This window comes from Hippocampus bargibanti, linkage group LG05 (genome assembly GCF_051943395.1).
Source record: "Hippocampus bargibanti isolate YZ-2025 linkage group LG05, ASM5194339v1, whole genome shotgun sequence".
Lineage (NCBI taxonomy): Eukaryota > Metazoa > Chordata > Actinopteri > Syngnathiformes > Syngnathidae > Hippocampus > Hippocampus bargibanti.
The window spans coordinates 31,572,016-31,598,888 of record NC_142738.1 but is presented as its reverse complement, the minus strand read 5'-3'; the positions used below and the strand labels follow the sequence as shown (position 1 = coordinate 31,598,888).

The following is a 26,873-nucleotide window of genomic DNA, read 5'->3' as shown; positions in this document are numbered from 1 at the left end:
TGTGTGTGTGTGTGTGTGTGTGTGTGTGTGTGTGTGTGTGCATCTGTGTACCTTCCTGTATGCCTATAAGCATGTATGTATGTGTGTGAACATTCGGCAAGCCCCCTCGCTGCCCATCTTAAAAACCCGTCTCAAAATTCACTTGTGCTATTTGGCACTCGACTCAGCATGATTCCGACTTTATAAAAACGTGCTAATGTTAGCATTAACAGTTACAGAATTATGTATACCGTATGTATATATGCTAGTGCCTATTTATACACATTTTGACTTTCGGATTTCAGGCCCAGGTTCGCACTAACTCTTATTAGCCAGATTTAACAGTAACTTGTGTTACTTAGCCTGTGAACAGTGTTACATACTTGAACACTGTTGTGGTTTGTTGATAATGAAGCTTTTTTTATTACTTTATTTTTCCTGGATACTGTACACGTTAGTATCAACGTTGTACGAGCAAATGTAAGTAGCACATATCAATTGACACAATGGCCAATGAGACTGCATCTCCACATGGTTAAATTTGTTGGTTGTGTTTGTTTTAAATTATCACTCCAGAAATTACAACCACAACACCCCAACCTGCCACCTCCAGAAGTTCTCTGACGACTCAGCTATTGTCTGCCTCATTACAGAGGGAGACGATCAGGAGTACAGGGGACTGACAAACGACTTTGTGGACTGGTGCCAGCAGAATCACCTCCAGATCAACACCGGGAAAACGAAGGAGTTGATGGTGGATTTCTGCAGGAAACAATCCTCACCTGCACCGTTGAACATCCAGGGTTTGGACATTGAGAGGGTGACCTCCTACAAGTACCTGGGTGTTACTCTCAACAATAAACTGCACTGGACTACAAACACGGATGCCCTAATCACAGAGTCGCCTCTTCCTACTGAGGAAACTGAGGTCTTTTGGGGTTCAGGGGTCACTCCTAAAGACTTTCTATGACTCCATTGTGGCTTCAGCCATCCACTATGGAATTGTCTGTTGGGTAGGCAGCATCGCCGCCCGGGACAGGAGGCCTTGTCAAGAGGGCCAGTTCTGTCCTGGGCTGCTCTCTGGGCTCTATGGAGGAGGTGGGAAACAGACGGACGCTAGCTAAACTAAAAGCTATGATGGACAGCCCCTCCCACCCCTCCTGCCCACCCTGAATGCACTGGGTAGCTCCTTCAGCGAGAGACTATTACACCCACGCTGCAAGAAGGAGAGGTACCACCGCTCGCCCCTAACGACTGCCGTCAGGCTTTGCAATTCTCAATGATCACACGTGAAAAAAAACTGGACACTTGTAAATGGGTTGATGCAATATATCAATATGACGTTCTTGATACTTGCACTATGTACAGTTTTTTTATGAAACGGTTTTGCACATTCACAGTATACAGACATTTTTATTTTGCTATGCTTAGAATATCTTGTTTCTATCATTTCACCCCCCCTGCCCCCCACCCCATCCCCTTTCAAATTGCTGCTGTGGACTGCACATTTCCTCATTGTGGGACGAATAAAGGTTTTCTGATTCTGATTACAGAGACCTTACAAAACCAAGTGAGACATTATAAAACTCTCCCAGAAATGTACAAGGCCAAGCCCAACACTGATGACTCCCAACTCCTGGACCTCGAGTTCAAAGCAAGACGAGCCTTCCTTGATTCTGATACAGTTAAGGAACAGAATTGGGCCGTGAAGATCTTGGACCCATACCCTTGTTTCAGAGATGTTGATCATCTAAGAGAACTGTTAAAACTGATTTTATTTACAATCTGTACAAGATTAGTGTCTCACTTATCAGGGATGTGAAAATATTTTCTCTTCATGTCTTATTAAATGTGATGAATTGGAAAGAATCATTCAGACAATCACATACTGTATGATGATATGAAGGTCAGATGGAGCAGTTTTTACACAAGTGTTCAATGGGCCACCAAACACTTTGGACCTGGGTAAGTCTACTCCTAAAATGCATTTTGACTTGTATTTTTCTTCAGTGTTGTTCAACATGTTGAATTGTAAATGATTTCTCTCAAACTTTGCTATCCAAACTTTAAAAGTCAAAAACAGAATTATATTGCAGCTGACATGAGTGTGTCCACTTGGTTTCTTTGACAGTTTAAAACTGCCACCACAAAATACATTATTAGTGACTAAATATATCAAGATAGATTTCAGTGCATTCAGGTTACATACACTGGAATGAGAAAGTAGTAATGTCTCGCTAAAAGAGATGTAGTTGACCGCGTTATGGTCTGTATTGCTATTTGGCACACATCCTGCTTGTTTATGAGTAACATGATGGTTAAAATACTTTTTCTTACCCTTGGCAAATAGAAAATCTAATTTACAACATCTCTGTCCGAACATTTTTCGCCATACTGTATCCGCAAAAATGTTTGTATGTACCGTAACGTTGTAACTTGAATGTTTGTAAGTGGGGGAGCATCTGTATTGCAGTTAGTTTGAGTAATATCTTACTTGTGCGACTTATGATCAAGGATGTTGTGTTCCAGAGTCATGTGATTGATAAGACTGTTGTACAGGGCCCTTGTATCAATAGTCAGAGAGAGCAGACTGTGGCAAAATTTCATTCCCATTTCTTCCAGTTCCATGGTTCTTGTCTGGAGTCCCTATACACAAACAAATAGGCAGTGAACTGAATGTTAGTATAACTAGTATTCTATCAGAAACATATACAAAGTCTCGTTATATCGATATTCTCGGGAGTCGGAAAAAATATCGATATAACCGGACTATCGAGCTATCCAATCCTGCGATGAACTGCAGTGGGCAATATCTTTGGATCTTTGATATGGCATGTCATTTTCTCCCTGAGATTGGACTGCGTATCGAGAATGCTTTTGTACTGTATGAAGTGAAAAATAAACACATGCATTCAATAAAAAAGTCCTTTATTATTTTCATAACACAATCTTGCAATAGTGACTCTGAGTAGCACTCGACATTGTTCTATACACACGAGAAACCATGAATGCCAGCATGTACATATGAAAAACAGTGATTACTGCAAGCGATAAAGATATCTGAATACAACTCAATTAAATACATGTCTGGAAAACTGCAAACGTTTACATGACTTACGTTGATAAAGTATTCTGCGGCACGTCGAACTCTTTCGCAATGGAGGATTTGCTTCTTGTTAGATTCTCCTCGACAGCCACTATTGCCATGTACTTCGTTCCGATATCACAATTCTTATGTTCCCCCATGGTTGAAATTGGTGTTGAACAACTGTATATAAGAAGACTAGAGTCTTTTTCAGATGCTATTGCAGCAGTCATGAAAGATGTGAGCTCTGCTACACCGTTTTTATAGTGCTCGAGGATTACAGTGCAAGACACTGAAGCTGGAGACGTGAACAACGGTGTTACAGATACAGATTTATCTAATGGTGGTCCTGTATTGAAATCCTTAAGCAAATATCGATTCAGCTTAAGCTGCTTTCGTATCGATATAAGCAGACCAAATTGGCTGGCAGGAGATGAAAAGGGCACCGTAGTCACCGGATTATCGTAATAACCAGGTATCGTACAAACCGGAACTAATTATACATAAAATGACTAGAAATCTGCCGGGACAGGAAAATAGTATCGTAATAAGCAGTACTATCGATATAATCGATATCGATATAACGAAACTTTACTGTACATGCAAGATGAGCATGTCATAAATAACGTCCTTTGAATGATATCTTTAAGACCAGAGATTTTGCTTCTCCTTTCTTGCCACTCCAGATGCCTCCCTCTTATGGCCCTACATGTGTATTGCATTTTGAGAATGTGGAACTGCTGTCCTAAACGTGTTGTGTATATAGGTATGCGTGTGCTCTCATTTTTTGGAAGTTCCCCAGAGACTTTGGTGATTGGGTGATGACTTGAAACCAGCCCTGAGGGATGCAGGCCTCCCTCATGGCGAGTGGCGTTGTATGGCCGCACTTTTTTAAACATTCCGTGTTTTGTATTTATGACGAAGGGAGGACAGGAGGACAAATGGTGGTTGGCTTTGATAAAAATAAATCAATGGCTGTCATAAATACTTTCTTCCAGAAGAGGCAGGAACATAGGGTGTCACGTTCTGAACGAGGCAGAGTGGGAGCTGTCTCGTGGCAACGAAAAGAGTAGCTGGATCCCAAAAGCAAGCGACAAAGACAGTGGATCCGTTCAGACGGTTCAACAAACACACGCATGTCTGCACCGTAATAATAAATACAGTGATACCTCGGTTCTCGACCATAATTCGTTCCAGGACCCTGTTCGAAAAGCGATTTTTTTCGAACACCGAAACCATCTCTTTGCTCCTGTCACTTGCGAGTTGACAGCGGGGGGAGGGGGGGGGGTCGAGGCTGCCTCTCCCGGCTGTTCTCCACCTGCTGTCAATTCTCTAATCACGGACACGGGGGATTTATACGGTTCGCGATCACCTCGCCAATGCCGGATGATTGACTCACCTCGCCACCGTACCTGGACTCTTCCTTTGATGCGCGAGTGTATCCGGTCCGAGGTATTTTCCCTGCGTGACTGCGTCGCGTAAATTTATGTCATCTTCCGGGATTGCGTAATTTTGCACCCTCGTGTGCCATTTGCTTTTTGGCGTAGTAAGCGGGTCGGATCACCCCCTGCCTTCCTACTCGCTGTGTTTTCTTTTATTTGTGAATAAACATCCAAACATTCCACTACGTTCCGACGAGTCAGCTGCCGTCACTCTCGCTCGGAACGTGACAGCTACGAATGACGCGGCTACAGGATGTTCTTTTCTCTTAAAATATCTATCCAATGACACTTGCTCTCACTCCCACAGTCACATCACTATATTTCACAGCCTCCTTATTTTTTAATATCGTACTGATCGTAGATTTCGCCATGCTGTATTCCCTCGCCAGATCAGACACTCGCACACTTCCTTCATATTTTGTGATTATTTCTTTCTTAAATGCAATAGTTGTACGCACTACTTTTCTTTTGTCACTTAAAGCAGCACTTACTTTCTTTGGAGGCATGATTAGGGGCTAAAACTCTTCGTACACCTATATTAAATGCTAGAGGAAAACACAGCACGTCCGCAAGCGACAACAGTTGGTCACGGAGAGAGCGATACACCCGTACGCCGCTCAGCACCCCACCCTCGCATACGCACTCACGCGTCATATTGGCGTTCGAACACCGATTGGTGTTCAAACGCAGAAGCAAGAATATCTCGAATATTTTGTTCTAACTCCGATTTGTTCGAACTGTGAGGCGTTCGAGAACCGAGGTACCACTGTACAAAAAAAAAAAAAAAAAAAAAAAAAAAAATCGCTGGTCCAAACGTGGACCAGGGCCAATACAAAATACCGAGTACCAAAACGAGCGAGTAGGGGGCAACGGGACAACCGACCTGCGTAGTCACGGTAGGGAAAACAAGGGTATCGACACACACGTGTGACGAGACGCATCAGAATGGCTAGACGGGGGAGAGGCAGGGGGGGCTCGGACCGGGTACATGCAGGAGCGCAGTAGGGCAAATCTGACCGGGGCACTGGCAGTAGCGAGGCACATCAATACACCAGCAAATACTATAGAATGTGTCCTGTTTAAATACCTGGTGACATAACGAGCTAATTGGCAGCACGCGGTACAAGCGGGCAGGCGCGACCCCACACCTTGCTGCCCATCCGAATGTGACAGTATCCTCCCCCCCTCATCGGACGCCTCTTGGCGGCCCACCCGGCTTCAAAGGATACACCGAATAGAACGCCTGAAGAAGGGCTGGTCCAGGATCCAGGAGCGGGGGCCCAATTGACGATCTTCTGGGCCATAGCCCTCCCAGTCGACTGTACTGGAGACCCCTGTCCATGGGCTGTGAGTCCAATATATCCCGTACAGTGTACACTGGTCCACCGTGCACGATCCGTGGGGCGGAGGCTGGGCAAAGGGGGAGGCCAAGGGGCTGGTCTCCACTGGCTTGTTCCCTCAGATCCGTATCCTCCCTCCACCTCCGTGTGCCCCCTGCCCGTCTCAGCACAATGGGGGACAGGACTTTCAACCGCTCTGCCCCCAAACTCTGGTTAGTTTTATATCGTGTTCTTATTCATAATTTTATCTGTGGTTTTATTTATGTCCATGTTTTGTGATTGTAAAGTGTCATTGAGAGCTTGGAAAGGTGCTTAAAAAATAAAATGTAATCTTCTTCTTCTTCTTCTTCTTCTTATTATTATTATTATTATTGTTGCTATTGTTATTGTTGTTTGTTGTTTTTATTGTTATTGTTATTGTTATTGTTATTGTTATTGTTATTGTCATTGTTATTGTTATTATTATTAGAGCTTGCTGATGACAGGATAATTTGAATCAGATGTGTTGCAACAGGAACACTTGGAAAACATGCAGGACAGCAGCCCCCAGGACCTGAGTTTGACACCTATGGTTTAGGTTGTTGCACGGATTAAAAGAGCCACTGATTTTGATGGCATGTCTCTGCTTCAATTGTCCCTGACCACTGCTGAAAAGGCCACTTTGATCTCCTCCTCTTACATCTATAACTGCTTCATGTAACAAAGAGGGCACAGAATGTGCTTAAGAATGAATGACTCTCTGTGTCTTTGTTTTGTCATATTGTCTTAGTGTTGTCATATTATTTGAGATAATCTGATTTGAGAGCCTCATTGTCCCAACGATTGTGCAATCGAACTACTGTACTTCCGAATTCAGCACGATCTGGTTCTTGCCTTTACCAGTGTTCGCAACCTTAACAAGAGGCATGAAAGGCATACATTTCCAATGCCTTAACGGTGGAGCTCATTCAGTCAACTTCTTACCTCGTGGGGGCTGCATGATTCATGTGTTTGTTATTGAAAAGTAAGAAAAGAGGCCATCTATTAATTGCCGGTAGTCGAGTGGTTAGCACACTGGCTTTACAGTGCAGAGGTCGCCGTTTCGCGTCCCGGTCCGGCCTCCCTGTGTGGAGTCTGCATGTTCTCCCCGGACCCGCGTGGGTTTTCTCCGGGTCCTCCGGTTTCCTCCCACACTCCAAAAACATGCATGGCAGGCAGATTGACCACTCCAAATTGTCCCTAGGTGTGAGTGTGAGAATGACTGTTGTATGTCTTTGTGTGCCCTGCGATTGGCTGGCAACCAATTCAGGGTGTCCGCCGCCTCGTGCCCGAAGACATCTGAGATAGGCTCCAGCACCCCCGGCAACCCTAATGAGGAATACGCGGTACGGAAGATGGATGGATGGATGGATGATATCACTGTAATAGCACTTCCTTTGTCAGATTTTTAGACTAACAGACAGCAACAATGCTTTTTAAACTTTCTAAAATAGACATTTGGAATGCGTACTAGTTAGTCTGAGACAGATGAGTGGATGATAGCCACCTTTGGGACATTTTGAAGATCTACAGATGGCACGCTGACCCAGTGGTTGTCTGGTTAGCGCAACGAACTCACAGTGTGGATGTGCGGAATTTGAGTCTGGTTTCGGCTTTCCTGTGTGTCGTTTGCATGTTATCTCTGTGCCTACATGGGTTTTCTCCACATATTCCGGCTTCTTCCAACATTCCCAAAATATGCACGACATGTTAATGGAACACTAAATTCTAACAAGGTGGGAGTGTGAGTGGGAGGTGTTTTGAGGAGGACCCACTTCTCCTGAGGCCTCTTCCTGCAACATTTTATCATCATAAATGGATGAAAAGGTTTCTTCAGCCGCCATCTGTACTTCTTTTCATCGATGGACCACTCCTGTACGACTGAGAGCTTACACAGACGTATCATCATAAATGGAGTGTTACATTATTGCAAATAACGATGTACTGCACCATATTGTGTATTGTGTCGACATCCATTGCAGCCTGGTCATCCTGGAAGGATGATTTCCCCACTTTCTACCCTTCCTCAAGGTTTCTTAGATATCCTCTGATAATTTCTTTTATTTTGAGAGGTTTATCCTTGCACCCTTGAAGATTATGATCAGGGTATGTCATTAATATTTCACTCGGGGCAGATCTCATCTAACGCCCAAGGATTTTCCGCTGAGGATCTTTTAAGCACCTCGATGACTCCAACCCCAGGAATAGAAAAAAACGCGTCAGAGATCCAGGTTTATGCTTCCTCATCACAAGGTGCGGCGGTGGAAATCAGAAGATCTTCAAAGTATTCTCTCCACCGACTCACAATGTCTCAAGTCAACATCAGCAGCACCTCATTCCCACAAGACACAGTTGTCATGGTGCATTGCTTCCCTATCCTGAGATGCAGGCTGATTGACCAGAATATACTCAAAGTTGTCTCGAAGTTGTTCTATATTCAACTAATTCGTTCCATGCCCAAGTTCTTCCGCCTCAGCGACCACCAAAGCTATATTTTGCTTGTACCCATTGCATTTATTTCCAATGATACCCTTCCAAGTCTCAATGTCATTGCCCAAGTGAGCATTGAAGTCCTCTAACAGAACAATGGAGTATCCAACGGGACCACTTTTCAGCAACCCCTCGAAGAATTCAAAAACGGGTGGGTACTCTGAACTGTTTGGTGCAGATACAAAGGGATAAGTCAATTTCCCTCTTATTAAAATGGGTGAACCCCACTGGACAAGCATCAATTAGAAGGGCCCACACCTGCTTGGTGCCTCTTACCATGGGCAACTCTGCAGTAGAAGAAAGGCTTACACATAATAAACTCGGTGCGGAGATAGGCCCAACTATACAGATATATGTACTAACTATAGAGATAAAACATCTCAACATCACAGGCGCCTTCCCTGTTCAAGGAGTTGGCATTCTATCTCTCTGGAGCCAGCTTCTCCAAACGTGTAGTAAGGCCTCTGGACGCTGTCCAGCTCACACTGCAGCCCCCTAAGCAAACCCCTAGGCCAGTAGTCCTTAAAATGGGTTTGATTGAACCCTAGCGGTTCAGTGACTCAGTCACAGGGGTTCGGAGGATCCTGTGGCGCAGAGGTCCACCTCTCAGTCTAGTCTGCAGTTAGAGGTACAGTCATTGAAAGTATTTTGAGTTCATGTACTTTGATATTAATGTATAATTCATTTCGTGCACTATGAAAAAACACTCTTATTTTATTTTTTATTAAAGAATGATTTGGTGAATGAGCATACGGTTAAAAAAAAAGGATGGTATCATGAAAATCAATGATGCGCTTCACACATTTTAACAACCTTTTCTTGATTTTCCACCCAAGATTGTCCATTGATTTGAGATCCGCATGACATGACGTCCCTGATCCACTGCTGAACAGTCCGCTTTCATACTCTCCTCTTTCATCTAGAACTGCTTCCTTCATGTCACAAAGAGGGTACAGAAAGTGCTGAAGAATGAATGACTATCTGTGTCTTTGTGTTGTTATCCATCCATCCATTTTCCGTTCCGCTTATTCCTCATTAGGGTCGCGGGGGGTGCTGGAGTCTATCTCAGCTGTCTTCGGGCACGAGGCGGCGGACACCCTGAATTGGTTGCCAGCCAATCGCAGGGCACACAAAGACGTACAACGGTCACGCTCACACTCACACCCAGGGACAATTTGGAGTGGTCAATCTGCCTGCTATGCATGTTTTTTGTCACGTCCGCTCGAGGAGTGGCGACAGGACTCGAGGGACGACGGAAGGTGGGTAAGGTCGGATCCAAAATACACGGTGGAGACAGTGATTCCAAAAAGAGTCTTTATGTGGAAAGAACAGAAAATAAGGCAAGGGAGAGAGCAACGACAAAACAGACCTGCGTGCGGATGGGTGACGGGGAACTTCCTGGAATACACCGACAACAACTGAACGGTAAGGGTGGCTTATATAGCCAGAAGGCACAATTAAGGAAATGGGGGACAGGTGCGTGAGTCCGGAGATTCAGGAAGGGAGGGCCCCGCTCCAGGAGCAGAGGAGGAAGAGACAGGAGGGGAGGGGCACGCTCCTGGCGTCGTCGAGGATGTGACATTTTTGGAGTGTGGGAGGAAACCGGAGGACCCGGAGAAAACCCACGCGGGTCCGGGGAGAACATGCAAACTCCACACAGGGAGGCCGGACCGGGACACGAACCGGCGACCTCTGCACTGTGAAGCCAGTGTGCTAACCACTCAACTACCGGGCCGCCCTTTGTGTTGTTATATAATAATAATAATAATAATAATAATAATAATAATAATAATACATTACATTTTAAGAGCCTTTCAAAGCTGTCAAGGACACTTTTACAGTCACAAACAAGCATATCATAATATCACAAATAGAATGCAATAGATAAAATACAATTAACAATAGAAACACGTTTTCTACTTCTTTACTTTGTTACTTCCGGGTTGAGTGAACGCTGGCTCGTGTGGTTGCCACTGCTCACCCGCAGAATAAAAATATCCTGTGACTGTAAAGTGTAAAGTGTTTTGAAAGGCGCTTAAAAATGAAATGTATTATTATGATGATGATGATGATGATGATGATTGATGGGTTTATTTTGATCGTTCGCCCTTGGTTCATTGCTTCTACGGGCGTTGACGGCAGAGGATGGTTAAATCATCAGGAAGCCAGGTGTTGAACAGAAAGTTGGTTTAATCTTGAAGACAGCGGAGACATTGTGGGAGGTCAGCAGAGAGGAGAGAGAGGGACGAACTAGAAAGGGAGAGCATACGGCGCACATCATGTAAAGGAAGGCAGGATATGACGTATCAGGAAGTCCAAACGCAAACAAAGATTAGAAGCGATGTTTCGAGATGTTTGTATGGCGAATTACCCCAACAATGATGATGATGATGATGAGGATTATTATTATTATTATTATTATTATTATTATATGACTCTGGTGGGGTTCAGTGCCTCCAACTGCACCCCACTGTGTATTACACAGTGTACTTCCAATGTAAATTACTTCACTGTGAGACTGCAAATCCAATCCAATCCAACACGATAAAGACCCACTGCTCCAGGCTAAGGTCCAGAGTGGGTCACTACATCTGCATTATGGAAAATGATGTTCCAATATTTAAATCAACATCAGGATTCTGTGAAGCATACTTTTGCTGGTCCCACACAGAGTACCAGTCTACAATGGTAGTCTTTGCAAGGGGCAGAAAGCCCAAGGGGACTACGGTACTAGAATCATTAGTACATACAGACCCCTCCACCATAATAAGGTAATGGCTTATGAAAGGGTTGTGTTCTCATCTTTCTGAAATTATTCCATCCACATTGGGCCTCTATATCTGTCCTCTGTCCTTTCAGCGTATGTCCTTTTTGAGATTTCATTGAGTGAAGTTTTTCAAATAAAAAAAGACACCAATTAATGCTAGTCATGCCCATACAGAATGCGTTAACTAAACTGTGGTCAAGAGTTGAATTGTGTTTAGAGGAGTGTACAGAACACTATCAATGTGATGCTAACAGTCTGCAGCGTTGTAATTTCACCAACCTTGTATATTCCCTGGTCAAAACCATTATAAGTGCTTTCCATAGTATAACTTCTCAGCACTTCCAACTCTTTCCAGACAACAATTCTGGCAGTGGCAGAACGGGACTTCTCCACCTGAGAAAATCCAATTGTTAATAATGAAGTAGAAAGAAAAGCACAATATAAAGACTGATATGGTTATAATAAGTTGCTTAGTATGTCACTTCATAGAATTCAAATGATGATTGAAATAACGTCTGCCCGGAGGCGTGCAACTTTTACGTCGGACGTACAACGTTCAAAACGTATCGGCCCGGGTGGTCGACAACTTCTTCAAGAAAAAAAAAATGTTTTTTTTCAAATCAAACATTTGTTTCATTCAATAAAACAAAAGCTAGAAGCAAATTGCTACACTTGGACTCCTTTTTCTAAGCACCTTTCCAAACTCTCAAGTACCTTTTACAGTCACAATATAGTCCGAAGCACGAAATAGGCTTCTGATTGGCTACCGTGCCGAGTATGCAAATTGCCAACCGAACGTTTGTTTGGCAATTTGCATACTCGCCAAACGAACGTTCGTTTGTCAATTTGCATACTCGGCACAGCAGCCAATCAGAAGCTTGTTTCGTGCACTGACTATACCGTGACTGTAAAGTGTACTTGAGAGTTTTGAAATGCGCTTAGAAAGAGGAGTCCACGTGGCTTTTAGCAGACAACGCAACGCAAACATTGCATTGAGCACCATGACGACAAACAACAACTGGAGCAAAATCCTCAGCAAGGGATATTTACCATCAATTAAGCAAGGGAGCATTTTTGGTAGGTACAGTACTTCCTTAATTAAAAAAAAAATCATTTATACTGCAACAATGTTTTTTTATGCGATTAGTCATATTATTGTGTTTCAAGTTGTGAAAAATGAGGCAGGCAACTTTATGGCCGGGCAGGCAACTTTTCAGAGTTGTCTGCCTTTTTGTCATGAGTTTCATTCATATGCATTTATTTGTAAAAATTAAAACAAACACCTACGAACCTACACAAAGTGGATATAAAATCCAAGTTTTTGTGCTTTTCAATATGTGGAACAAATCATGGGAAACATCATAGACTTGGGTGATTCAGAAATATGTGGAGATGTATGCGTACATTTTCACTGGCGGTTTTGTAAAAGGCAGATGAGGTTATATTTAAAGGACAACCGACGCCTCCACACAAGTTGTGTCCATAATTTGTAAAATCACTTCAAATGACTTCTACTGAGCGTATTTTACAAAGTTTCCACCACATATAGCTATATTTTACGTTTTAAGACTCGCGTTGAATATTCAGGAAGTCTTGTTTTCGAGTTGATGACGATGCCTGACAACACGTCACTGAAGGAACGCCCCTGACCGAGAAAGGACACACAATGCACTTTGCTGTACTTTGTTTGGTCTGAAAACTTCATGTTGATCTGTGTTGATGGCGAAATTAGAAGGAAAACACATCAATAACGCGTCGATGAGAAGGTTTCTTCAGCCGTCATCTGTAGAATTTTGAAGGTTTCAGACATTTCGCCTCCTATCCAAGAGGCTTCGTCCGCGAACTAAAGTCTGACTGGTTGTATCGGCCCTATTTATATATCCCTAATGTCCAGCCATGGCGGCGCCGGACACAGCTATGATAGATCCCTACTCTCAGGTTGGGGGGAGCAGAGGACCCCTCCCTGTGGCCCCACTGATTGTTCCTTGTGGCCTATTTCCCCCACTCCCACCGGTATCACCTCATCAGCATTACGAATGTTGCCTAACCTGTTTTGGCTAAGCAAGCTATTGTATGAACGATCCAAATTGAACCTCATCCCACCAGACCGGTTTAATGAAGGATTTTGTTGTTTTATAAGAATCGCTTCTTTTACCCCCCTTTCAAACCATCTATGTTCTTTCGCTAAGATTTTATCCTCATTGTCGTCAAATGAGTGGTTGCTAGCTTTTAGGTGCAAATGTACTGCCGATTGAGGTCCACTTATATTATCCCTGCGATGTTGATAAAGTCTTTTTTGGAGAATTTGTTGAGTCTCCCCAATGTACTGCTCTTTACAATTTTCATTCTTACAATGTATGGAATAAACTACATGACTTTGTTTTTCATTTGGTAGCCTATCTTTTGGATGCACTAATTTTTGCCTTAACGTGTTTATCGGTTTGAAATAAGTAGGAATTTTATGTTGCCAAAGGACTCTGTAATTTTTCAGAAACTCCTGCAATGTACGATACTGCTACTCCTCTCCTTTTTGTATCTTGAGAATTATTGGTTTCATTCCCTATTCTTTCTTTCTGACATTTGTTGAATGACCACTGAGGGTACCCACAGTTAGTGAGTGCTCTCCTGATATGTTTTGACTCCTTTTCTCTACCTTCAGTGCTAGTTGGTATTAGTTTAGCCCTATGCTGGAGGGTTCTGATAACTCCTAGTTTATGTTGTAAAGGGTGGTTAGAGTCAAAAAGTAAGTATTGGTCAGTGTGCGTAGCCTTCCTAAAGACTTCTGTTTTTAGCGCTCTGTCCTCTTTTATAATTACTTTACAATCCAAGAAGGCTAGTTGGTTCTCTTGAATGTCCTCTCGAGTAAATTTAATGTTGAAGTCTACAGAGTTGAGGTGATCTGTGAAGGATTGAATTTCTTGTTTCTTAATTATGACAAAAGTATCGTCCACATATCTAAACCAGTGTCTAGGTTTTGTCCCTGGGAAGGATGTGAGGGCCTGTTTCTCCATCTCTTCCATGTAAAGATTAGCCACTATGGGTGAAACTGGTGAGCCCATAGCACAACCATGAACTTGTTTATAAAATGTTTTCCGAAAGGGCCGACACGACCAGTCAGACTTTAGTTCGCTGACGAAGCCTCTTGGATAGGAGGCGAAACGTCCGAAACCTTCAAATGTGTACAGATGACGGCTGAAGAATCCTTCTCATCGATGGACCACTCCTGTACGACTGAGAGCTTACACAGACGTATCAATAACGCGATGGTGAATCATTGTGTGTTGCACTAAGACAACTATTCACTGACAAAAATTCCTAGGAGACAAATCAGCCCATTTCCAACTTTGCTTTGGCGCCATTTTGTGCAATTTCTGGGACGCTACACATCAGTCCTGACGGCTCAAATTGATCTGGAAGGACTTCTTTAATCGATTGCAAACATGTATGCTTTCCTCTTCAGAATTGTTTGAATCATATACATAACTGGATGAGTAACAAGAAAACATCTTCTCCCAATCTGAAGCCATTGTTTTGATTCTCCATCAAGGCAAGACGTTTTGGCGTGACATCACGAACAAGGGGGCGGGACTTTCTGAAAATGCCCAATTCGCAGCCCAATTTTTTTGCAGTTTTAGCACACTTTAAGTCATTTTTTTATTGGTGTTTTGCATTTGACTAAAAATATCATCCTGCGTGTTTTGGGTATTTAGATGCTATAAAACGTTTTTTTCTGATGTCATTTAGGAAACAAAAAAGTGGTGTCGGTTGTCCTTTAATGTTTGCTGTTCACTGATCAGACTGACAATAACAAAAGATGAAATCAAGTTGTTCTTATTACCGTATAGCTGCAGCTGTTAAAAGAAAAGGCTGGTGCGATATGATCCAAGGCCTTTGCAATGGTCTAGAATAAGAAAAAGTGACAAGAATGGAAGTCTTTTAAGCATTGCCACTGGAAAAAAGGAAGGTTTACATAAAAATCATAACACAATTATTTTGACATGTGACCATATCTCGGTAGTATAGGTCTGCATTTGTCGTACCCTATATCCAGGGTCCTCTTTCAGTCCCGCAGTGTCAAATGTCGAACCCGATTGCCACAGTGTTTCCTTTACGCTGCAGCCATATAGAAAAACATTTTTTTTCCTAGAATGCCCGTGATAGTCACAGAAGACCTGTCAGAAATAACAGACATTTTGAATTTTAAAATTTGACACCAACAATCATAAACAGCATGAGCATAAAGATACATGGGCCTCTGTGGGACATTTTCTTTCTTTTAGCAGTCAGCTGAAAAAAATGGGTTTTATATCAAATGGTGAAAAGAAATAACACATCAACATTAAAGGACAACCGACATCACTTTTTTGTTTCTTAACTGACATCAGAAAAACTTTTATAGCATCTAAAATACCTAAAACACGCAGTATGATATTTTTATTCAAATGCAAAACACCAATAAAAATGACTTAAAGTGTCCAAAATCTGCAAAAAATTGAGCTGCGAATTGGGCATTTTCAGAAAGTCCCGCCCCCAGTTCGTGACGTCACTCCAAGACGTCTTGCATTGCAGGAGAATCAAAACAATGGCTTCAGATTCGGAGAATATGCTTTCTTGTTACTCATCCAGTTATGAATATGATTCAAATAGTTCTGAAGAGGAAAGCATACATGTGTGCCATCGATTAAATAATTTATTCCGTGCCATTTTGAGAAAAATGTAGCACCAAAAAGAGGCAGAAAATTACGAAAAAGTTTCGTGTAAGGAATTAATCAGCCCGTTTCCACAGGCCGAATAATTCCTTACACAGAGCTTTGTCACCCTCTTCTGCCTCTTTTTGGTGCGACACAAAGTTTTCAGACCAAACGAGTACGGCAAAATACATTGACGTGATGGAAGGACTGCTAAAATGTGTCCTTTTTTCGGTCAGGGGCGTTCCTTCAGTGATGTCACATACGGACTCGTCACCAACTCAAAAAGAAGACTTCCGGAATATTCAGCACAAGTCTTAAAACGTAAAATATAGCTATATGCGGTGGAATCTTTGTAAAATACGCTGAGCAGAAGTCATTTGAAGCCATTTTACAAATTATGGACACAACTTGTCCGGAGACGTCGGTTGTCCTTTTAATTCCAAATATTTATTTATTTACGTATATGTTTGAAACCATCCCCTTTTCCATCTGACTAAAAGTATTGGAACACATGACTGACTGATCGCTGAGTTTTGTTGCCCTTGTGTTTCTTACTCCGCCAATTATTTAAACAATAAATAGCAATGAATAAGTATGTAGGACACAAGGAATTTTTCTTCGGTAGAACATGCTGCGCGGGTCTCATCATTTAAAACGGCATGACAAATAAGTAGGAAAGGGGATTCCTGAATGTAAGTGTTACCTCTCAGGTAAAAAAAACTGTGAGGCAAAGTGCAAAGCATCAAGCAGAGCTAAAATGATCAGTGGTAGAATAGAAAAAACAATAACAGTTGTACAATTGGTGCAGAAAATCAGTGAAACATTTTAAAGTCACTGTATTTGTCGTGAAACAAGTGTGCAATTACACAGATTGCTAGACTCTAGGACGTCTGTGGAATTCTCTTGAGCACCTTGAAGCAGTATTTCATGTATTTGTCACATCCAGGATGGATTCTTGTCATACCCTTTACTTTAGAGTCAGCCAATCCTCCATAAAGCCTCTCCAGCTGGTCCAGAGTGCTGCTTCTCGCCTCTTGACTGGTGCTCATAAAAGGGAGCACAACATTTAGAATCTGGCAGCAAGAAAGCATCTTCTCCGAATCTGAAGCCATTGCTTTGATTCTCGAGCAAGGCAAGACGTCTTGGCGTGACGTCACGAACTGGGGGCGGGACTTTCTGACACAGCCTGTGTGTTTTGGGTATTTTAGATGCTACAAAACGTTTTTTCTGATGTCAGATAGGAAACAAAAAAATGGTGTCGGTTGTCCTTTAATAAAACTATTACGTTGAAACCTGACCAGTTTACCAGGGGAGTGCGTCCAATACTGTTGAGGTAGTAGAGGAAACCTTTAGTATGGTAGATGGTTGGGCAGAGAACAGGGTCTGGTTTACACCACTGACGATTCAAATCCTCTCTGTTCAGGTCACAGCGATTCCTGTGATGAAACAAAATATGTGATCGTTATGTTACACACAAATGGAAGAAGCCAACCACACAAGTGAAATCAGCTGCGAATGTGCATTCTGTAACCTTCAGGTTCAAAAAAAAACATTTAAAATTATCTTTAATTAATGCCTTTGATTATTATTTATCTTATATACACACAGTTACCCCACCACCTTTTCAAATTGCTGCTGTGGACTGCAGATTTCCCCGTTGTTGGACTGGTAAAGGCCTATTTTTTTTCTAAATCTGATTCTGATCATATTATAGAAAAATCAATATTTACTTTTTTCATGGTACTTTTGTTATGTTTCCTCTGCTTTTTGAATATGATGAATTGTTGTCTTGTGCACACCAGATTGCCTCGTGCATGAAATATGCTGTTTGAATAAAACCACCTTGCCTTTCAATAAAGTGCAGTGGTCATGAAACAGCCATGATGGAGGGTTCAGAATGCAGTATTCTCAATTCACCTCACCTGTATTCATAAAGCAATTTCAAACGGACAATGCCACATACAAAGTGCTGTACGTGGAGCAACGATCAAATACAAGCGCTAAATCAGTCACAAAGATAGTAGGAAACACCAGAGAGTCAAACTAAGATCAAGTCTGAGTCATGATGAGTCCAATGCTAAAGACTACGGGTGAATTTTGAGGCAGGTTGTAAAGATGGGCAGTGAGGGGGATTGATGAATGCTCCGTGGCAGCTCATTCCAGATAGAGGGACCAGCAATGGAAAAGGTTTACATTACAAGTACCAGTCAAGAGGCATGCAGCAGCGTTCTGGACCAGCTGGAGAGGCTTTGTGGAGGATTGGCTTACACCAATAGAACTGCAAGATGGCGCTCGGGTAGGCAACACTCGACAAGTGCTCTTTCATTGTTATTTTTATTTTTTGGTGTGTGTTTTGTTTCGTCACTTTGTGTTGTTGTGGATTATTTTTCAGCATTTGTTGGCCATGGGATTCATCAAGAAGGAAACTGTGCGAGGTGGTCGCGTCTTGTCAGCAGAACTGTTTTTGATTGGGAGGAATGTCGGTGCCATTTGACTGTCATCGCTGGACAGCTCTGGGGGGATTGTTCTTTTTTGCTCCTGTAATAGGCAGTATTTTTCACAACCCCACTTTGTTCAGCGAAGAGGTTGGTGCTGTTGGACGGTATGCGCATGGATGGATACATGGCTTGAGGAGCCCACGATAAGAAGAAAGCAGCGTCACCACAGAGCGCCGATGTGGATGTATAACTGGGAGTCGCGGCTCATAATTTAAACGGATTACATCAGAATCAGAATCATCTTTGTTGCCAAGTATGTAGAACACACAAGGAATTTGTTTCCGGTAGAACACGCTGCACTAGTATCGTCGTCAAAAAAAACTGTTAAGTCGACAAAACGAGGAACAATACTAGGGAGCGTGTGACCGAGGCTGCCATTCGCGGCACCATCTTGGATCTTGGATTACATGGGACAAGAGATATGAGCCAATCCCCAGTGAGCGAAGGCATCTGGCATAATCCATGTGGGCTGAATGCCATGGCAAATGAGGTATGGCTTGACTCCGGAAAACCGGATCTGGGCCGAAACAGCCCAGTTAAACTGTTACAGTCATCTAGAAGATCTGGCCTTGGACAGAATTTAGGGCTTGGGGAAACTCCTTATCACAGGAAGAGGTCATTAACCAGGTTACAAACTTATCAGTTCATGGGAAACACCATGTTTTATGGCTTACAGCTGTTGGTGCTCAGAACGTCCAGAGACGTGGTATTATAATCAATAAAACTATGTTTTACTAATGTATCACTTTAATGTGCATGTATTCTAAATAAATAGCATGGCAGAGGGGCGCAGAATACAGACGTATGTCATTGATGACTGCGTTTCCTGCCGGCAGTAGGGACAACCTTTCTGGTTCCGAGTCTTTGTGTCTGACTGTCATATCTCAAGTGTTCGTTGAGGGATTCAAAGTTTTGGGAATGAATGGCTCCACGTCAAGAATGGTCAAAAATGGAGAGATGGACTTCATTTGAATGCAGCCTTTTATGATATCTTGCCGTCTAGTAAGCCCAACCTCACTCGAGCACACCCTTTTCCAGAGAACACTTCCAGCTTTCTTTCAACCAATCGAATGCTATCACATAAACATATTAAAAGAATTATAAACTGAATATAATTTTGATGACCATAACATAAAATAATGACCATTTTGTATTTGAGGGCCTTATACTGAGCATCTTCATCTTTATTCAGTTCATAGAGTTGATTGTTCTGTAGCCACAGGGAGACATAAGCCATTGTCTTGTTGTGTAGGTTCCAAGCCCGGATAAATACAGAGGGTTATGTCAGGAAGGGCATCCGTAAATGCTTGGCCAAAACAAACATGCCAATCAAACCTCTGAAGATGGAGGACACTGATTCACTGTTGAGACCCCTTGAAGGGAAAAGCCCAAAGGAAAAGAAGACTCCGACACAGTGGGTGTTGATGTGCCACGAACGTTACCTGCCACACGGCAATTAAGAAGAAGAAGAAAAAGAAGGCGGCGGCGAGAAAAAAAAGGACTTTGCTACTTGCGAGCAGTTCACTTCGACGTTCTATGAATGCAATTCACCATACACGCTCCGGTGAGAAATCAGAAAAGACATCACAAGGTCAGTGAATTAATTTTATTCCCAGGTTAACGTTTGTCTTTACAACTCACGGGCAGAAATTATGTAGTGAGATGATGATGATGATTATTATTAATAATAATAATAATAATAATAATAATACATTTCATTTGTAAGTGGCTTTCAAAACTCTCAATAACACTTTACAGTCACAGGACATAATTTGGAGCATTCCATTAGCCATGCATATGTTGGGGATGTGGGAGAAACTTGAGTATCCTGAGAAAACCCAGGCAGGCACGGGAAGAACGAAAAAAATGGCATATAGGAAAGGGATTTGAATTTACAACCTCACAAAGGAAACCGTGGCCCTATGCGTGTTCAAGTGTTCAATGTGTATGTTCCCCCTTAGCCCGTCACTCTGACACCACAAATAAACAAGCATCATTTTGCATCAAGTACATTGCTATACTATAAAAAAAGCTATATGAAGACAATAACCATATTAATGCCTTCAAATAATTAATTTCTATAATGCGAAGGGTTATCTCACACCTTTTCCATATTTAGGATAATCAGGTGTTCACCCATCCTATACCAGTCTACAGTTTTTCAGCTAAACTGTGACATAAAGTTGCCCGTCTGTGGATTTCTTGTAAAAATTAAGTCATGTAGTGTTTGTGTTTTTGTTATTGTGTTTTCAGTCTGTGAATTGTTTAACTGCTGAACCATGCCTTTTACAATCGCATTTTTGCAAATCTAAATTTCTATTCCCTCTCGTTCCCTCAGATCATCTTCCGACCTCTGCCTCTGTGTGCCCCCTTCCCGTCTCAGCACGATGGGTGACGGAGCCTTCAGCTGCTCTGCCCACAAATTTTGGAACACACTTCCTCCCAACATTCGTAACATTGATTCTCTTCCGACCTTCAAGTCCCATCTCAAAAGCCACCTATTTAAAATAGCATTTTGTGTGTAGCTCTCTCTCTCGTTTCTATTTATAATTTTATTTTATTTATTGCATTCTATTTGTGATTGTAATTTATTTATTATAGTACCTGTGCTTGTCTGTGACTGTAAAGTGTCATTGAGAGCTTTGAAAGGCGCTTAAATATTATGTATTCTTCTTCTTCTTATTCTTATTATTAGTATTGCAAATCTCATTAAAATTATGAATTCCGATTAATGTTAGTTGTATTAAGTTCATCCTGTCTACTTGATATCTAATTTAAAACAGGTTCTGTCGGAGTGACGAAGGCGGAAGTATACGCCGAAACATGTCAGGTACTATTAGAACACCTACAATGCACTGTCTGTAAGAAAATAATCTGTTTTAAATCTGATTAATGTTGTTTGGAGCTGGTCTGATTTGCTGGTCTTTGGTGTTGTGAAATGTGCCCTTTAATTATTAGTGTGTTGGTTCTACATTGCATATGTGTTTGTTCGATAACATTGTCTTGTACGGAAGAGGATTAGGGCCACAGAAGGAAAAAAATAAGGTTGGCAAGATTCTGACTTTTTTTCTCAGAATTCTCACTTTATTCTTAGAATTTGACTTTGAGAATAAAGTCAGAAAAATAAAGTCAGAATTCTCAATTTAAAGTCAACATTCTGAGAATCAAGTCAGAACTTTAAAGTCAGAATTCTCACGTTCAAGCCAGAATTCTGAGCATAGAGCCAGAATTCTGAGAATAAAGTCAGAATTCTCACTTTAAAGTCAGAATTCTGCGAATAAAGTCAGAAATCTCAATTTATAGTCAGAATTCTGAGAATCAAGTCAGAATTCTCACTTTAAAGTCAGTATTCTGCGAATAAAGTCAGAAATCTCAATTTATAGTCAGAATTCTGAGAATCAAGTCAGAATTCTCACTTTAAAGTCAGAATTCTGCGAATAAAGTCAGAAATCTCAATTTATAGTCAGAATTCTGAGAATCAAGTCAGAATTTTCAATTTAAAGTCACAATTCTAAGAATAAAGTCAGAATTCTCACTTTAAAGTCAGAATTCTGAGAATAAAGTCAGAACTTTAAAGTCAGAATTCTGAGAATAAAGTCAGAATCTTGCCACACTTATATTTTTTTTTTCCTGCAGTGGCCCTAATCCTCTTCCGTCTTTGGTGCTTGGAAATCAAACATGCACGGCAGGCTGACTGAACCCTCCAAATCGTCCCGGAGATGTGAGCGTGAACGATTGCTCATTTCTGTGTGTCCTGTGATTGGATTACAACCGGTTCAGGATGTCCCCCGCTTATTGCCCAAAGACGGCCGCGATAGGCTCCAGCACCCCCTGTGATACCAGTGCGGATGAAGAAGCAAATATTTTGTTTTGCATACTCACATTCCATTAATGACTCCATCTGGGTTTAGCATCGGAATGATCTTGAAGACAAAAGTCTCTCTCAATGCCTGGGCTATTGGATCACAACTGCACAGAAACTCCAGTGTCCCTTTCATGACCCAACTGGCATTGGATTCGCCGGGGTGAACACGACTTGTCAGTACAATGCAAGGGCGGTTACCTCGAGAGAAAGAGACATGGATCGTTGTTTTCCCATTTACTCGACAATCTCATCAATGGTTGACAGTAACATCGTCAAAGAATACGAATAATGTTGTTTACTTCTATGAAACAACAAAAACAAAGTTTAGATGACTAAACTACATTCATTTAGGTTTATAACCAGTGTTTGAAATAACCTCTGCCCGGAGGCCCGGGGTACAACTGTTACGTCGGGCGTACAACTTTCAAAACGTCTCGGCCCGAGTGGCCGACAACTTCTTCAAGAAAAAAAAAAAAATAAATTTTTTTCAAATTTCTTTTATTCAATAAAGCTACAAGCAAACCGCTACAAGTCACGCAGACTCCTCTTTCTTCGCGGCTTTCAAAACTTTCACGTACACTTTACAGTCACGGTATAGTCCGAAGCACGAAACAGGCTTCTGATTGGCTGCCGGTGCCGAGTATGCAAATTGCCAATCAAACGTTCGTTTGGCAATACTGTAAAGTGTACTTGAGAGTTTTAAAAGCCGCTAAGAAAGAGGAGTCCACGTGGCTTTGAGCAGACAACGCAACACAAACATTGCATTGTGCATCATGATGACAAACAACAACTGGAGCAAAATCTTTAGCAAATGATATTTACCATAAATTAAGCAAGGGATCATATGTGGTAGGTACATCCATCATAAAAAATCCTTTATACTTCTCAACAATGTTTTTTATTGCAATTAGTCATCTTAATATGTTTCAAGTTGTGAAAAACAGGGCAGGCAACATTATGGCCGGGCAGGCAACTTTTCAGAGTTGTCTGCCCGGGTGTCCGCTAAGTTTTTGTCATTAGTTTCGGACACTGTTATAACATCAGATTCAGAATCAAAAACACAAAACAAATATAATTTATTGATAGATGTGTGCATGTGTTTGAACTATTTACAGGTGTGTGCGTAAGCTATATAAAGGTGGTGCAACCATGTGGGATAAAAGCAAATTATGAAATATGATAAAATTCCAGTCTCTGTCATGGCCCCTGTCTGGAGACCACAACCATTCTATACCCTCTCAACCAACGGAACATCGACATGTCCAACTGACTCCATGACCTCCCTTTGTGACAGCATCACATACTGGCCTCGAGGTGGGAGGGGACCAACAGCCTTTTCGATCAGTGAAGGTCCTAATACATGGAACACAACAACATCCAGAAAATACCAAGATAGCCAAGAAAATAGCAGCAGACACCATAATAGATGCAATTAAACCCTTCCATGACCCAAACACATTAATCCAATCTGACCACCACTCAGGATTGACACCAGAGTTTTCTTTCATCCTCTTATTCAAAGTCCGCAGTCCATCAAAGGCCTTGGTCAATCGTCCACCCGGTGCTGTGTAAGTTTGGGAATAAAAGTCTTTTTTTTCTTTCAACATCTCACACACACAACTTTGCTTAGTCCAGTACCATATGATTTTGAATGACCATCAAAGACTGCTGCCAAATGTTGGTGCACTGCCGCCAGTGATTCCTCAGTATAATTACCAAAATGCTGGACATGAAAATGAATGTAATTAATTCAATTTTTTACATTTTGTTACTGCTGACCTTTATTTTAATACAATTTGCCAAACAACCTCCTGCTCCCTCCTGCCTGCTTTTTGGGATCCGCACCCGCCATCATCACCTCGCAAAACCGTGACAGAATGAACCGACCAACCATTGGATCCCGCAGGTACAACGGACCCGTCTCATTTCCACCCTGTGCCTGGCAATGCTCCGTCCACGTTAGCACACGCCTCATCGAGTTTGAATTGTGTCACTCGACGAGCCGTAACGTCCACGTAAACGTCCGGCCGAGACCTCCTTCCAGGTGGCCGTCCAGGGTGCCACTGGGTGTCTGGCAGTGCACGCCCACGTCCAGCCACGCTGTCGTCGTGCATGACGAATTGAGTCTCGTCCACGACGAGCCGTGCAACGTCCGCGTCAACGTTACTCCGAGACCCCACTCACCGCTGGATCCCGGAGCGGCTCAGGACCGGTCTCGTTTCCCCGGTGCCGGGCAGTTCACGCCCACGTCGGCGTCCGGCCGAGACCTGGTCCCATACGGCCGTACGGGGTGCCATTCTGCGCCTAGCAGTTCGACGTCCACGTTGAGCCATGCGCCGTCGCGTGAATGTGCGAAAGGGATCGCACTCACGCCCATGACGATCCGTGCCGCGTCTTCGTCCACCACAGGCCGAGTCCCATTCCCATCAGGCCGCCGCCCGTCGTATGCTGGAGAGGCAGCGGTTGCCGTCTCCACCATTGTTCCCTGGCGAGTGGACGTTTTGGGAGACTGTTGGGACTTCTGGAAGCAGCCCCTTGAAGGGGGGGTACTGTCATGATCTGGTTGGCGACCAACGGGGGGCGCTGTCGGCCCCGCCTGCACCTGCACAGGTGCTGGTCGTTCCGATCAGATTGGCGAGCAACGGGTAGCGACGTCAGCCCTGCCTGCAGCCTCGCAGGTGCTGGTCGTTTTAATCACTGACACTTAAAAGGACACTCGGCACGATCATCCGGTGTCGGTTCATTGTTTGCTGCATGTTGGTTGCATGCTTTGTCTGCAATTGCATGCATTTTATGCTGTGCATGTGTTTGTTTCACCTTGGCGGACATTTACTTTTGGTCTTCTTTTGATACTTTATATTTTTTCTGTTCAGATGATTTTGATGTTTTAGATTTTGTTCCTGCTGACCTTTATTTTAATACAATTTGTCAAACAACCTCCTGCTCCCTCCTGTCTGCTTTTTGGGATCCGCACCTGCCATCACCACCTCGCAAAACGTGACACGGCCTACCTCGTCCAGAAAGTCCAAGGATCAGCCCAGGAAAGAACTGCACTCAAAAGTGGTTTCAAGGCTTTGGACGTTGCTGCCTTGGTTGACTCCCATCTGCAACATTGCGTGGTCATCAAGGAGAGTGCCCCTCGATTGGTAGATAGAGTTGGTGGGCCCCGTTTTTAAAAGGGGAGAGCTGCGGGTGTGTTCAAACTACAGAGGGCTCCCACTTCTCAGTTCCCCTGGTAAGGTATATTTAGGGTTTCTAGAGGGGAGGGTCCGCCAGGAAGTCAAGCCTCAGATTGAGGAGGAACAGTATGGTTTACATCCCGGCCGTGGAATAGTGGACCAGCTCCACACCCTTAGCAGGGTCTCCACACCAGTCTACATGTTCTTTGTGGACTTGTAGAAGGCGTTTGACTGTGTCCCTTGGGGAGTTCTGTGGAGGTTGCTTGGGGAATATGGGGTACAGACACCCCTGACACTGGTCATTCGGTCGCCATATGACCAATGTCAGATTTTGGTACACATTGCCGGTCGTAAGTCGGGGTTGGGCTCCACCAAGGCTGCCCTTTGTCACCAATTCTGTCCATAACGTTTTTGAACAGAATTTCTCAGCGCAGCCGAAGCGTTGAAGGGCTTTATTTTGTTGGCCTCAGTATAGCATCTCTTCTTTTAGCAGATGATGTGGTACTGTTGGGGATTTCAAGTGGGGCTCTCAAACTCTCACTGGAGCGTTTTGCAGCCGAATTAAAAGTGGTTGGGATGAGAATCAGCACCTCCAAACCTGAGATAATTGCTCGCAGTCGGAAAATGGTGGAGTGCTCTCTTCGGGTCCGGGAGGAGATCTTGCCCCAAGTAGAGGAGGTATCTGGACGTCTTGTTCACAAATGAGTGTAGGAGAGAGTGAGAGATCGACAGGCAGATCGGTGTGTTGTCTGCTGTAATGTGGCCTTTTTATCGATCTGTCGTGGTGAAGAAGGAGCTGAGCCAAAAGGTGAAGCTCCCAATTTACCTGTCGATCTATGACCCAACCCTCATCTATAGTCACAAACTATGGGTCATGACCAAAAGAAAGATATACTGGATACAAGTGGCCGAAATGAGGTTTCTCCCAAGGCTTTCCCTTAGAAATAAAGTGAGATGCTCGGTAATCCGGGAGGGGCTCAGAGTTGAGCCGCTTCACCTCCACATCGAGAGGTACCAAATGAGGTGGCTCGGGTATCTGGTTGAGATGCCTCCTGGACGACTCCCTGATGAGGTGTTCCGGGCATTCCCCAATGGCAGAAGACCCCGGCGACCACCCAGGACATGCTGGAGAGACAATGTCACCCAGCAGGCCTGGGAACGCCTCGGGATCCACGAGGAAGAGCTGGAAGGAGTGGCAGGGGAAAGGAGATTCTGGGCCTATTGAAATTGCTGCCCCAGCGACCCGACCTCGGATAAGCAGCAGATAATGGCTGGATGGACATTCACAGTAGTCGAGTGGTTTGCATGCCGACCTGATAGTGCAGAGGTCATGAGTTCAATTCCTGCTGCAGACTGACTGTATGGAGTTTGTATGTTTTTACCGGGCCTGTGTGGGTTTTCTCCGGATGCTCCGGTTTCCTCCCACATTCCAAAAACATGCATGTCACGCTCATTGAACACTCAAAATTTTCCCCAGGTGTACGAGTGAGAGCAAATGTTTGTTTGTCTCTGTGTGTAA

At 43.2% G+C, this 26,873-nt stretch overlaps 1 protein-coding gene across 1 annotated transcript in view; it reads right to left on the bottom strand.

Annotated features, from left to right (window-relative positions):
• Nucleotides 1–2,023: 2,023 nt before the first annotated feature.
• LOC148898527 (cytosolic carboxypeptidase 4-like) overlaps nucleotides 2,024–26,873 on the bottom strand; it is an 81,901-nt gene continuing 57,051 nt past the window's right edge. The window contains 6 exon segments of the mRNA XM_088995736.1: nucleotides 2,024–2,625; nucleotides 11,401–11,514; nucleotides 14,960–15,022; nucleotides 15,162–15,293; nucleotides 17,119–17,248; nucleotides 22,193–22,373. Coding sequence (XP_088851862.1) covers nucleotides 2,470–2,625; nucleotides 11,401–11,514; nucleotides 14,960–15,022; nucleotides 15,162–15,293; nucleotides 17,119–17,248; nucleotides 22,193–22,373 — 776 coding nt within the window. The 3' untranslated portion in view covers nucleotides 2,024–2,469.